Below are 14,397 nucleotides of genomic sequence, written 5' to 3'. Positions count from 1 at the left end.
CAGCACTGTTGCTGCTGCTCTCCCTAGGCGTGGTAAAGTCCTGTAAAGATGACTGTAAGAGCACATGCAGAATGATCAATGAGGTGAGGAAGAATCCTAGAGTCTCAGCTGAAGACTGAATACAGAAATCTCTGGCACATGCTCACATTTTTGTTGACACATCAATAAATACAATAAGAAAAAAAATAAACAAGAATGAAGAAAATCATGCAAACATATAATTTATAATAATTTGTTAGTGTGGTTTTAGTTTAAGCAGACTGTGTTTGTCTATTGTTGTGACGTAGATATAGATCGGAACACATTTAATCACCAATTTATGCAGAAATACAAGTATAATCTCAAAGAGTTCACATATTTTTTCTTGCAACTGTATATATAAATATAAGCCATGTTTTGACAATCTTTTTTACGTTTTTTTCCTTTTATAGATCGTTTTGTAAGTTTAATACACATTTTTTCTGCAATTCATTTACTATACAAGTAGGATGTTAGAGATGTGAAGGACAGGCTGGCTTTTTTGTGATATTACACACCTATATCTCAATCATTTCTATTCAAAAATAAAATTACATAAAAAGATTTCATGTTTGAGAAGAAACATAACTAAAAATCTAAACTAATTGTAATAAAAAATATATTTTAAATCTGCAAGTTTCAAAATACAGTGAATACAATTTATTAAATTGGCATGTTCCTAAACTTTATTTTTTTGAGAAAAAAATGAAATGAATACAAATCAACAAACCAAAAACTGTGTCCTCCAAACCTTTTCATTTTGTTACGGTTGTCTAGTTTTATGTCGATTTTTTCCTAAAACTGATCTGAAATCATGGAGTTATTAAGAGCACAGAGTAAAGGCAGATTCTCCAAAACCTCAGACTGTAAAAAAACGTATTTTAATGCAAAACAAAATGGTTTTGAATCACCTACACCTGTAGCCCGTATACAGACCAAGCCCTGTTATTGGTAACCTGAACTAAGAGTCCTCGCCCTTCCTGATTCGCCAACAGCAACGGATTAGCATCTCCGTGTCCAATCAGACCCTGAAGACGACGGAACTCTCGATGCTTCAGTAAAAGTGCTGTGAGACGTTTTCCTGGAGATGATGCTCAATGATGCTCTGGGTCATCATCATCTCATCATCTCATCATTTCATCATTTCAATCTTTCTGCTGTTAAAAGTACCATACAAATAAATCTTAAAACTGAATTGCAATGTCCTCCACAGAGACGTCCAGCATCTGTCCAGTGGTTTTTGGAGTCCATGTACAGTAGAAGCTCTTCTGATTGGTCATTCCTCTTCTTCCACATAAGTAGAAGGGAACCAGCCCACCTGTAATATATTACAAATTATATTACAGAAAACCAAAATCCTGACTCTTAAAACCAACTTCCACTTTGTCTCAGAACAGCAGAAAAGTTTGAACACTCTCCGTCTTCAAATGGCTGAGAGGCGTTCTATGAGTACCGTTATCAGCCGGTAATGCACTGTAACCGAAGCTCTCTGCATGTATTACTCCGGCACATACAGGTAACCTAGCAACGATGCAGCGCCTACAAACCAATCACAAACCAAATGCGATGCTACGTGCTAGCTCTTTTGCCAACCAGAAGTAAGTATATCGAACTGTAGCCTGCTGCTAACCCTGGCTAGCACTGCTGGAGCAGTATTAGCATTCGCCGCTAACCATTCTAAGGGCTAGCTCTTTTGGCATTATTCAGAGGTGAGTATATCAAACTGTACTCTGCTGCTAACCTGGCTAGCACTGATGAAGCAGCATTAGCATTAGCCGCTAACTATTCTAAGCGCTAGCTCTTTTAGCATTATTCAGAGGTGAGTATATCAAACTGTACTCTGCTGCTAACCTGGCTAGCACTGCTGGAGCAGCATTAGCATTAGCCGCTAACCATTCTAAGTGCTAGCTCTTTTGCCATCATTCAGAGTTGAGCATATTAGACTTTAGTCTGAGTGCTTACCATGTTAAAACAAGCTACATGGGACGAACCACTAGCTAATATCACCCAGGCTAATGCTAATGGATAGCGGCTAATGCTAATGCTCCAGCCTTAGTGCTGGAGAAATTTATGAATCCAAGCTTACTGTAAATAACAGTTTTCAGGAAGAAATTTGTGTATTATAACATCAACAGCTCGTTTAAAAATGTTTTTTTTTAGAATTACAGTTTTGTTTGCTTGCTAAACTAGAAAGAAAACATGGCGACACCCCTGTTCCTTACTAGTGTTGCTTAAAATGAGCCTTATGTATGAAAATAGATCAGATATTTTACAGTGACAGCGTGGACAGTTTAAGCTATACCACAGCTAAGTATGTAGACACTATATACCCCAATCCACAGTGGTAAAAGGTGTAAAAGAACGTGTGATTGGTCAGTGTAGAGTGATTAATCCTCACCTGGCCATTGACCTCTCCTCTCCACCAGCCGTTTTCACACTTGGTATAAATCTTCACGAGATCCCCCACCTGCAGAGACAGTTCCCTCATATCTCTGGAGCTGAAGTCATACCGGGCAAGAGCAATACTCACCACCCGAGGACAAAACACTGAAGAGACAAAAAGAAAGGAGATAGGAAGGACAATTAGACAAGAAATGTCATTAACAGTAATTAATCTACAGTTACAGTAGATACAGAATCACCAGCACTGTAATCTGTTGTACCCATACTGCTCTGTAATTAATCTACAGTTACAGTAGATACAGAATCACCAGCACCGTAATCTGTTGTACTCGTACTGCTCTGTAATTAATCTACAGTTACAGTAGATACAGAATCACCAGCACTGTAATCTGTTGTACCCGTACTGCTCTGTAATTAATCTACAGTTACAGTAGATACAGAATCACCAGCACTGTAATCTGTTGTACCCGTACTGCTCTGTAATTAATCTACAGTTACAGTAGATACAGAATCACCAGCACTGTAATCTGTTGTACCCATACTGCTCTGTAATTAATCTACAGTTACAGTAGATACAGAATCACCAGCACCGTAATCTGTTGTACTCATACTGCTCTGTAATTAATCTACAGTAACAGTAGATACAGAATCACCAGCACTGTAATCTGTTGTACTCATACTGCTCTGTAATTAATCTACAGTTACAGTAGATACAGAATCACCAGCACTGTAATCTGTTGTACTCATACTGCTCTGTAATTAATCTACAGTTACAGTAGATACAGAATCACCAGCACTGTAATCTGATGTACCCGTACTGCTCTGTAATTAATCTACAGTTATAGTAGATACAGACTCACCAGCACCGTAATCTGGTTATCAGTTAGCGTTAGCCGTACCTGACCAGAAGGGTGAGTTGGATGGAGCGATAAAGCTGGAGCTGATGTGAGGGAAAGCGGTGAGGCTGCAGAGCACTGGAGCTTTAGCGTAGCGACAGAGGAAAAAACAGAAAAGAAAGATATTAGCAGCCGAAAGAATAAAGGGTTAGAATGTCTGGAAAAAAGAAATATAAGAAATATAAGTCACTGTAAAATGAAAAGCAAGAAACAGCGAAGAAAATGGGGAAAATTCTGAGTGGTTTCTGGGTTGTTGCTAAGAGGTTCTTATGGTGTTGTAGGGTGGTTGCTAGAGGTCCTTTAGGTGGAGCTTAGCCTTTAAGAGACTTTGATACAGCTTTCCAGAACAACATTGAAAAACATGAATGATATTTATTATATTTTTTTTATTATATTTTTATATTTTTCCGCTGAGGCCGGGTGAGTGTGATGTGTGTATAATTAGCGGTAATCGTGTGGAGATGGACGTTGTCTGTGGACAGGGACGGGATCAGTGTATCAGTTGTCTGTGGACGGGGACGGGGACAGGGACGGGATCAGTGTATCAGTTGTCTGTGGACGGGGACGGGGACGTGATCAGTGTATCAGTTAACTGTGGACGCTGTAAGAGGAAGCTGTCTGAAAGGGATGTTCGGGTGCTAACCCGGATTGTATCCAAATGAAGTGATGGATGTAGCCAATCATAAGTTGAATATTTAAATGTGTTCAACGCAACCCAGCATGCACTGCGGCATGGGGCGTCTCTCCACTGAAATGAACTGGATGCGTCGAGGCTTAAGCCCTATTGGACACGTGCGTTCACACCAGCGCTAAAATTAGATTTAAAGTAGCGGGCCACTGATTTAGAGTGTGTCAAAGGTCAGTAGTGTAACAAAGTGTAACATTGTTTAACATTGGCATGTTACCTGTCAGTGGTGTAACACTGTAGAGTGTGTTACAGGTCAGAGCTGTATCAGTGTGTAGTGTGTTACAGGTCAGAGGTGTAACACTGTGGTTTTATATGTTGGATTGAATTATTTATAGCGATAAAGGATAAAGTGCACCACAATTCTCTCTCTCTCTTTCTCTCTCTCTCTCTTCCTGTCTCACTCTCTCTCTCTCTCTTTCTGTCTCTCTCTCTCTCTCTCTCTCTTTCTCATCATGTTCTGTTTGTTTTGTAAGATGAGGTTCACCAGAACAGCGGGTTAAACCATCGCACAGGTGATGATACTGCTGTGTGAGTGTGTGTGTGTGTGTGTGTGTGTGTGTGTGTGTGTGTGTGTGTGTGTGTGTGTGTGTGTGTGTAGTGTGTGTGTGTAGTGTGTGTGTGTGTGTGTGTGTGTGTGTAGTGTGTGTGTGTGTGTGTGTGTGTGTGTGTGTGTGTGTGTAGTGTGTGTGTGTGTGTGTGTGTGTGTGTGTGTGTGTGTGTGTGTGTGTGTGTGTAGTGTGTGTGTGTGTGTTTGAGTTTTCAGATGAAGCCAAAACACACAGCAGTGTTTTCCCAGCGCTGGCATTAAGCAGAGGGCAGAGGAGTGTGTCTGCAGAATCTGTGTGTGTGTGTGTGTGTGTGTGTGTGTGTGTGTGTGTGTGTAGTGTGTGTGTGTGTGTGTGTGTGTGTGTGTTTGTGTCTGAGCTGGAAAAATTGGGATGCATTTTTATACACTCTGTTACACACACTCACTCACATAAGCTCACTCTCACGCACACTTTGTACTAGATTTTAGACTCACATGATGATCACCACCCAACTCATCCCCAACTCCTAAACATATCCCCAACTCATCCCCAATTCCTAGACTCATCCCTAACTCATCCCCAACTCATCCCCAACTCCTAAACATATCCCCAACTCATCCCCAACTCCTAAACATATCCCCAACTCATCCCCAACTCCTAAACATATCCCCAACTCATCCCCAATTCCTAGACTCATCCCTAACTCACCCCCAACTCATCCCCAACTCCTAAACATATCCCCAACTCATCCCCAACTCCTAAACATATCCCCAACTCATCCCCAACTCCTAAACATATCACCAACTCATCCCCAATTCCTAGACTCATCCCTAACTCATCCCTAACTCATCCCCAACTCATCCCCAACTCCTAGACTCATCCCCAACTCTTATACTCATCCCCAACTCCTAAACATATCCCCAACTCATCCCCAATTCCTAGACTCATCCCTAACTCCTCCCCAACTCATCCCCAACTACTGAACATATCCTCAACTCATCCCTAACTCTTATAATCATCACCACCTCATCCCCAACTCCTAAACATATCACCAACGTCTCCCCAACTCATCCCCAACAACTGAACATATCCCCAACTCATCCTTAACTCTTATACTCATCACCAACTCATCCACAACTCTTATACTCATCACCAACTCATCCCCAACTCCTAAACATATCCCCAACTCATCCCCAACTACTGAACATATCCCCAACTCCTCCCCAACTCATCCCCAACTACTGAACATATCCCCAACTCATCCGCAACTCATCCCCAACTCTTATACTCATCCCCAACCCATCCCCAACTCTTGCCTAACTCCTATACTCATCCCCAACTCCTATACTCATAACCAACTCATCCCCAACTCTTTTACTCATCCCCAACTCATCTCCAACTCTTATACTCATCACCAACTCATCCCCAACTCTTATACTCATCCACAACCCATCCCCAACTCTTGCCTAACTCCTATACTCATCCCCAACTCCTATACTCATCACCAACTCATCCCCAACTCTTATACTCATCCCCAACTCATATACTCATCCCTAACTCTTATACTCATCCCCAACTCATATACTCATCCCTAACGCTTATACTCATGCCCAACTCTTATACTCATCCCCAACTCATCTCCTAAACACATCCCTAGCTCCTAAACTCATCCCTAACTTATCCCTCCCTTTTAAGCTCATTCCTAACTCTTAAGATCATTCCTAACTCATCCCCATCTCATCCTTAAGTTCTAAACTCAACCCCAGCTCAGTCCTAAACTAATCCCCAACTCCTCAAAAATTCCCAACTCCTTCAAAATTCCCCAACTCTTCCCAAACTAATCCCCAACTCATCCCCAACTCCTCAAAAATTCCCAACTCCTTCAAAATTCCCCAACTCTTCCCAAACTAACCCCCAACTCCTCAAAAATTCTCAACTCACATCTCCGCTACTCCTTCCCAACTCCTAAACTACTCCCCAATACCCCAACTCATCCCAAACTCCTCCTCAATTCCTCACAAATTCCACAACTCCTTTATAATTCCCAAACTCATCCCCTCATCCCATGCTACAGTGTTTGTAGAGCAGACGGGTGTTTCTCACCTGTAGGATCTGCAGTGTTGGAGTCTCCGGCCGTCGCTCTGTACGGAATCTTCAGAGTCGTGTCCATACTTCTGAACCCTTCTCTGAGTGAGTGCAGCTTATAGTATTCAACCAAACCCTGCACAGCAAAGTTCACCATACTCACAACTTACAGCACTGATTCATTTCCAATACACACTGAATTACTCTGATTCAGTTAGAAACCGGTTCAGATTCAGAGACTCTGATTCTCATTCTGGATTTAGATTCTGGATTAGTCATTTTGATTCCAATTGTGAGTCAGAGTTAGATTCTGAGTCAGAGTTAGAGTCACATTTAGATTTTGAGTCAATGATTCTGATTCTCATTCTGATTCAAAGTAAGATTCTGACACGGATTTAGATTAAGTGATTCTGATTCGTTAAGAAATTGGTTCAGATTTAGTAACTATGATTCTAATTCTGATAAATTATAATCTGCATTTGGATTCTGGCTCAGTAAATTTGCTTCCAATTGTGAGTCATGGTTATATTCTGACTCAGTGATTCTGATTCTCGTTCAGACTCAGAGTTAGATTCTGATTTAGATTCTGATTCTAATTCTCTAGATTCGAGTTCATATTTAAGATTTGAAGTGAGTCTGATTCTCAACAGATTCAAGACTCCTAAACTCTTTGTAAAAATAAATTGGAATTTTTATTCAGATTCAGATTCTAATTCAGATTTGGATTCAGATTCTCTGTACATGATGTAGTTAAGTAGTAGTAATCATCTCAGATGTCAAACACTAATAATAAATAATGTTACAATAAACATTTATTTGATTTGAAGTCATCTTAATTATATATATATATATATTTTCAATAAAACCGAATTAAACCTGATTCAGTGTAAACGAAACCGACTCACCAGCACGGTTTTAAAGGTTCGCCCCTCGGCGATGTAAAAGCAGCCATCTTTGGTCAGAATCTTAATGTGCTTTACTTCATTATTGTACCTGGAAATAGAAAAACAACAGCTTATTAATAACAGTGATCAGTAGATTAGTAACCATTGCTCAGGTGCTGCTGAATGGTTTCTATGGTGTCCTGGGTGGTTACCAGGGGATTGCTTGCAGTTTACATTGGTATTCCATGAGGTCCCTAGATGGATTCAATAGTGGTGAGTGAGTGGTGTCTGGGATGCCAACAAAAGGGTTCTATGGTGTTATAAGGTGGTTGCCAGTGGTCTCTACCTGGATTCAATGGCATTCTAAGAGGTTCATATGGTGCTTTAGGGTGGTTGCTATGGGAATTCTATGCATTTGCATTGGTTTCTAGATGGATTCAATGGTGTCCTAAGTGGTTTCTAGATTGTCGTCTAAAGGGTTCTATGGTGTTACAGGGTGGCTGCTAGGGGATTGCTTGGTGTTTGCATTTGTATTCCATGAGGTTACTAGTTGGATTAAATGGCATTTTAAGAGGTTCCTATGGTGTTGTAGGGTGGTTGCTAAGGAAAGCATTTGCAGTGGTATTCCAGGAGGTTCATAGTTGGTTTCAGAGATATTCTGATTGATTTCTAGGTCATTGTGAAGAGGTTCCTATGGTGTTGTAGGGTGGTTGCCAGTGGTCCCTACTTGGACTCAATGGCATTCTAAGAGGTTCCTATGGTGTTGTAGAGTGGTTGTCAGGGGATTGCTAGGCATTTACAGCTTCCTAGTTTAATTCAATTATATGTTGAGTGGTTTCTGGGTTGCTGCCTAAATGGTTTCATGGTGTTATATGGTGGTTACCAGGGTATTGTCATTTGCAATGGTATTCTAGGTGGTCCTAGTTGGATTCAATGGTATTCTAAGAGGTTCCTTGGTGTTGTAGGGTGGTTGTCAGGGGTTTTTTATTTGCATTGGTATTCCAGAAGGTTCCTAGTTTAATTTAATGGTATTCTCATTGATTCTCTGGGTTGTTGCTAAGAGGTTTCTATGGTATTGTAGGATGGTTGCCAGTGGTCCCTATTTGGACTTAATGGCATTCTAAGAGGTTCATATGGTGTTGTATCGTGGTTGCTAGGGGATTGCTTGTCAATTGCATTGGTAATCCAGGAGGTTCCTAGTTGGATTCAATGACATTTTAAGGGGTTTCTATGGTGTTATAGAGTGGTTGCTAGGGGATTGTTTGTCATTTGCAATGGTATTCCATAGAGTTTTTAGATGAAATCGAATGGTAATCTGAGTGGTTTCTGGATTGTTGCCAAGAGATTTCTATGGTGTTGTAGGGTGGTTGCAAGGGGAATTCTAGGCATTTGCATTGGTTTCTAGGCTCTACTCCAAAGGGTTCTATGGTGTTGTAGGGTGGTTGCCAGGGGATTGTTTGGTTTTTGCATTTGTATTCCATGAGGTTCCTTAATGGATTCAATAGTATTTTGAGTAGTTTATGGTTTGTGGCTAAGAGGTTCCTATGGTGTTGAACGGTGGTTTCCAGGGGATTGCTTGTCATTTGCATTTACATTCCAGGAGGTGCCTAGATGGATTCAATGGTATTCTGAATGATTTCTGGGTTGTCGCTAAGAGGTTTCTATGGTTTTATAGGGTGGTTGCCGGGGGATTGTCATTCCAGGAGGTTCCTAGTTGGATTCAATGGCATTCTAAGAGGTTTCTATGGTGTTGTAGGGTGGTAGCTACGGTGTTGCTATTATTGTAATAACATTTCAACATACAACTTTTTTTGCACATTGATTTTTGAGCATCCCTCTTTGCATATTTCTGTCTTTTATCATGGTGTGTTGCTCTTTTTGAGTAAAAATAGAGATATTTGATGGCTTTATGTCTTATTTCATGTCCAAAATCACTGAATCCTAAAATAAATTCTCAATATGAGTCACAGGACTAAAACCAGCCATAATACCAATCCATCCCTCATAAAGCCCTGCATTAATCTACAATCTCTATAAATCTACAGCTCCACATTTCCCAAAATAACCCAGAAAACTCAAAAACATCACAATCCAGAGCTGTAAAATTATCACCATCTGGCAGAGGACCATCTGCACACTTCACAACAACAAATAACAGCGGCTGTTTGTTCTGATCGCAGGTAAAATCTCAGATTTATTTGGCCACCTGCTGCTTCTCTTTGTTTATCCAATTATCCCGGAGTGTTTATTGTTTTCTCCACATTTCCCTTTTTCACTTCCTGCAAAAAATTAACCCAATTATCTCTGAAACAGAGGAGCAGCAGACGAGGACCGGCCCGGCCGAAACACGGAGAAATAACCTGAACTAACCCGAATCTCAACACCAAAACACTCAGTTTTTTACAGAACAGAGAAAGTTTTTGGGAGAATCTGGAGAAAAACACGTCCGATTGGAGGGAAAATTGGTGAACAGTGTAAAAATAAAGCATGAAAATATAGTGAAAAGCACGTTTTACTGAAATCAGTATAAATACATTAAATATCCAAATGTATAAAAAACAAAGTTTAGGAAAAACTAAAGAATAATTGGTGGATGATTCAGATTCAGATTCATTTGGAATGTAAATCTCATTTAGATTTACATTATGATTCAAATTCAGAATTGAATCCAGACGATTTGTTGATGATACACTATAAATTAAAAGTCTTAGTCTTGTCTTCACTCGTTTTATATTGTCTTTCTTTACTTCGTCTTGTCTTTCTGATCTTGTCTTGTTTTCTCTTGTTTTGTCTGTCTCATCTTGTCTCGCCTTTCTTGTCTTCTTTTATCTTGTCTTTCTTGTTGTCTTGTCTTTTCTTGTTTCCTCCTGTTTTTTGTATTGTCTTGTTTTATCTTGCCTTTCTTATCTTGTTTTGTCTTGTTCCCTCTTGTTTTTCTTGTGTTGTGTTGTCCTGTCTTATTTTTTTGTCTTGTCTTTACTATCTCCTTACTATCCTTCTGGTCTTGTCTTTCTTGTCTTGTTGTGTTTCATCTTGTCTTGTTTTGTCTTGTTACATCTTGTCTTTCTTTTCTTGTCATGTTTTGTCTTGTCTCATCTTGTCTTTCTTATCCTGCCTTGTTTCATCTTGTCTTGTCTTTATCTTCTGTTGTCTTGTTTCCTCATTTTACTTTTTTGTCTTTTCTTGTCTTGTCTCTGGTCATCTTGTCTTTCTTGTCTTGTCTTTCTTGTCTTATCTTGTCTCATTTTGTCTTGCCTTTGTTCATCTTGTCTTTCTTGTCTTGTTTGTCTTGTGTTGTCTTTCTTGTCTTATCTTGTCTCATTTTGTCTAGTCTCTGGTCATCTTGTCTTTTTTCATCTTGTCTATTCTGGACCCACATTATGAGCAGGCCAGGCTCAGCCAGGATAAGGCTGCAATGCTAATGCTAATGCAATGCTAACGCTAACATAGCAGCTGTGCTCTGCAGTGATGGAAAGGGTTAGCTAATAGAGCTAACAGTGACCTCTACAGGTGTGGAGCAGATAGTTCTGAAGCTAAATATGGACTCTTTGAGCACAATTTGGACTTTTCCACTGACGACACTGAGTTATATCCACAAATCATATTTTTATGTTTTAAAAAGTTAAAATAAAATATCAGCAGTAATATGAGGTTTGAGATAGTGATGGTACTTGATGCTGATGGCGTATTCGCTGCTCTCGCGGCTGCGGTGTCGGATCAGGTAGGTGCTGTTCTCTCGCTCTATCAGTTCAGACTCGGCTCGGTGACGCTCCATCAATCCTGCAAACCTACAGATATAAAATCATCACCTCACTGATCAATAATCACCCTAATATATATATTTATATATTTAATTACACCAATAAATTAATCAGTTTAAACAGAGAAACATAAAAAACTCAGATCTTACCAGAGCTGAGAGGAGTAATCCACCTGCCTCGGAACCTGATAATCAATAATCAGGTGATTAACCTGAGCCTGGTTATAACACAATATCACAGCATCATATTCTGACTTTTATTATAAAATATAACTAATCTGATTAACTCAGGACATATTAACTGAGTTAATGTTTATTATTATTATTATTATTATTATTATAGAATTAAGATTCCGCAGGTCAAAAAAGGTTCTTTAAACCAAATCGTAATAAAGAGTTTATAATGTCTCTGTTACTCAGTGAAAATCAGTGACATATTAATAATGATATTGACTTTTTTATGGAAAACCAATGTATATATAATACACTTTTAAATACATTTGAAAATATACCATAAAAATACCAATTATCATTCTGTTGTTAATTGCACTGCAATCTCTCTTTCATTTGCTGTCTGTCTGTCCATCTGTCCATCCATCTACCTATCTAACTGTTAGTCTGTCTGTCTGTCTGTCTGTCCATCTAGCCATCCATCCATCCATTTATCTATCTACCTAACTGTCTATCTGTCTGTCTGTCCATCCATCCAACTGTCTGTCTATCTGTCTCTGTCTGTCTGCCTGTCCAACCATCTAACTGACTGTCTATCCGTCCATCCATCTACCTATCTGTCAGTCTGTCTGTCTGTCTATCAAACTGTCTGTCCGTCTAGCCGTCCATCCATCCATCCATCTATCTATCTATCTGTCTGTCTGTCTGTCTGTCTGTGTCTATATCTATCTATTCATCTGTCTGTCAATCTGTTCATACATACATCCATTCATTCATCCATGTATGTAACTGTCTGTCTGTCTGTCTGTTATTAGTAGTTGTATTGATAGGTAGATGATTCCAAGAGGTTGGTAGAACAGTATTTAATCTCTATTTTAAAATACATTTAATATGTATTTAATATGAATTGTTCATGTACAGAAATATGTGCCTATAACGTATATTTATTTTGGTGGGAAGTTTCAAGGCATTGTGGGTTTATAACCTTTTTTTAATATCAATATTAGCCTGTGATTTCATAAACAACAGCATGGTGAACAATGGTGCGCTGTATAATAAACATAATAAATATAATAAATATATGTGTTGAGCTGATTTCCTGTGTAACTGCAGATCAGATCTGCTTTTGTTATTTTCAGAATCTCAGCGCCGCTCTTATCCCGCCTCTATTAGCATGTGATTAGCCTGCAGCTGATCAGTTAGCGGTTAGCCTGCCGAGCGAAAGCCGAGCACAGCTCATGAATATGCTAATGAGTATGCTGATGAATATGCATGAGCGCATACTTACGCAGGGGCAGGGCCGCACGGCGTCGCTCGGGAAGAACCCCGCCTCCCTCGTCTCCGGGAGTTTACCCTGAAACAGAACAGCGTTAATTACATTATATTTACCTGCCACTGCCCCGCCCCCTTCTCACCCTTAAACCCCTCCCCCTTTCTCATCTCAATCCCCGGCCCATTCTCCGCATTGACCCGCCCCCTTCTCCCCCTCACCCTGCCCCCACTCTGCTTTAATAAATCCAACACAATTAGCTCTAAACGAGCAGATTTACCCGATAACAGCTGGAGTTAATTATAATTACAGTTCAAACTCCGCCCCCTCAGACACGAATAATCATTAGCATTAGCATGGTTGCTGTGGTATTACAGGTGGATGTGACAGGTGGATGCTGTGGTATTGCAGGTGATATTGCAGATGGTTGTGAGAGGTGGATGCTGTAGTATTGCAGATGGTTGTGAGAGGTGGATGCTGTGGTATTGCAGGTGGTATTGCAGGGCCGGGTAAGAAGTGGATGCTGTAGTATTGCAGGTGGTTGTGAGAGGTGGATGCTGTGGTATTGCAGGTGGTATTGCAGGTGGTTGTGAGAGGTGGATGCTGTGGTATTGCAGGTGGTTGTGAGAGGTGGATGCTGTGGTGTTGCAGGTGATATTGCAGGTCCGGGTGAGAAGTGGATGCTGTAGTATTGTATGTGGAATTGCAGGTGGTTGTGAGAGGTGGATGCTGTGCTATTTACAGATGGTTTTTGTGGTATTGCAGGTGGTTTCTGTGGTATTGCAGGTGGTTTATGTGGTATTGCAGGTAGATGTTTTGTAAATATGTGTAACTGCAGCAGAATGAGATAAGCCCCGCCCTCCCGGCTCGGTTCTGCTGCTACAGTTAGCGTGATGATGAAGCTGCTTTTGTCCTCCTTTTAACTTCTCTTTTATTAAAGTGTAAAAATGAATTTGCGGTGGGGTGGTGGTTGGGGGGGGCCGCCCCCCCGGCGCAGATTAGATATTAGATTGGAAAGCGGATCCTGAAGCGTACGGGTGATTTATTCAGCCTAATAACGTTTTCATCGCCGCTCCTCACGGCGCCGTATACCCGCTAAACCACCGTCGTAAAGATTAAACTTATTACCCCCCCGGAGTAAACAGCCCCCCCGCCGCCGCCGGGGGTAGAATTAGGGTGACTGATGGCGGAGTTCTGGCTCAGGGACAGAGATAATTGTGCGTGAGAAACGTGTGAGATGAGCACGGGGGGGCGGGGCTATTTGTTTATATTGTCTTTATGTAGGAGATTAAACACCTTATCAGCAGATAAGAGTCGTTTACCCCCAGATAAAATCATTCCAGCGCTCACACACACACACACACACACACACACTTAAACACACACACACACACATACACACACACACTTACACACACACACACATACACACACACACTCTTAAACACACTCACACACACATACACACACACACTTACACACACACACACATACACACACACACTCTTAAACACACTCACACACACATACACACACACACTTACACACACACACACATACACACACACACTCTTAAACACACTCACACACACACACACTCTTAAACACACTCACACACACATACACACACACACTTACACACACACACACATACACACACACACTCTTAAACACACTCACACACACATACACACA

General features: G+C 40.6%; 1 protein-coding gene across 4 annotated transcripts in view; it reads right to left on the bottom strand.

The window, feature by feature from the left end:
• Window positions 1-347: 347 nt before the first annotated feature.
• vav3b (vav 3 guanine nucleotide exchange factor b) overlaps window positions 348-14,397 on the bottom strand; it is a 69,143-nt gene continuing 55,093 nt past the window's right edge. For 2 of the 4 annotated variants that reach the window (XM_049476745.1, XM_049476746.1), the window contains exons 21-28: window positions 12,721-12,786; window positions 11,412-11,446; window positions 11,173-11,289; window positions 7,523-7,610; window positions 6,636-6,753; window positions 3,321-3,401; window positions 2,417-2,565; window positions 348-1,336 (exon numbers count right to left, since the gene is read on the bottom strand). In XM_049476745.1, coding sequence (XP_049332702.1) covers window positions 1,295-1,336; window positions 2,417-2,565; window positions 3,321-3,401; window positions 6,636-6,753; window positions 7,523-7,610; window positions 11,173-11,289; window positions 11,412-11,446; window positions 12,721-12,786 — 696 coding nt within the window. In that variant the 3' untranslated portion in view covers window positions 348-1,294. The remainder of the gene's footprint in view (window positions 1,337-2,416; window positions 2,566-3,320; window positions 3,402-6,635; window positions 6,754-7,522; window positions 7,611-11,172; window positions 11,290-11,411; window positions 11,447-12,720; window positions 12,787-14,397) is intronic. The other 2 variants (XM_049476748.1, XM_049476747.1) reach the window with 2 other exon arrangements.

This window comes from Astyanax mexicanus, chromosome 4 (genome assembly GCF_023375975.1).
Source record: "Astyanax mexicanus isolate ESR-SI-001 chromosome 4, AstMex3_surface, whole genome shotgun sequence".
In the NCBI taxonomy this organism is placed as follows: Eukaryota; Metazoa; Chordata; class Actinopteri; order Characiformes; family Acestrorhamphidae; genus Astyanax; species Astyanax mexicanus.
This window is presented reverse-complemented; position numbering and strand designations above follow the sequence as displayed.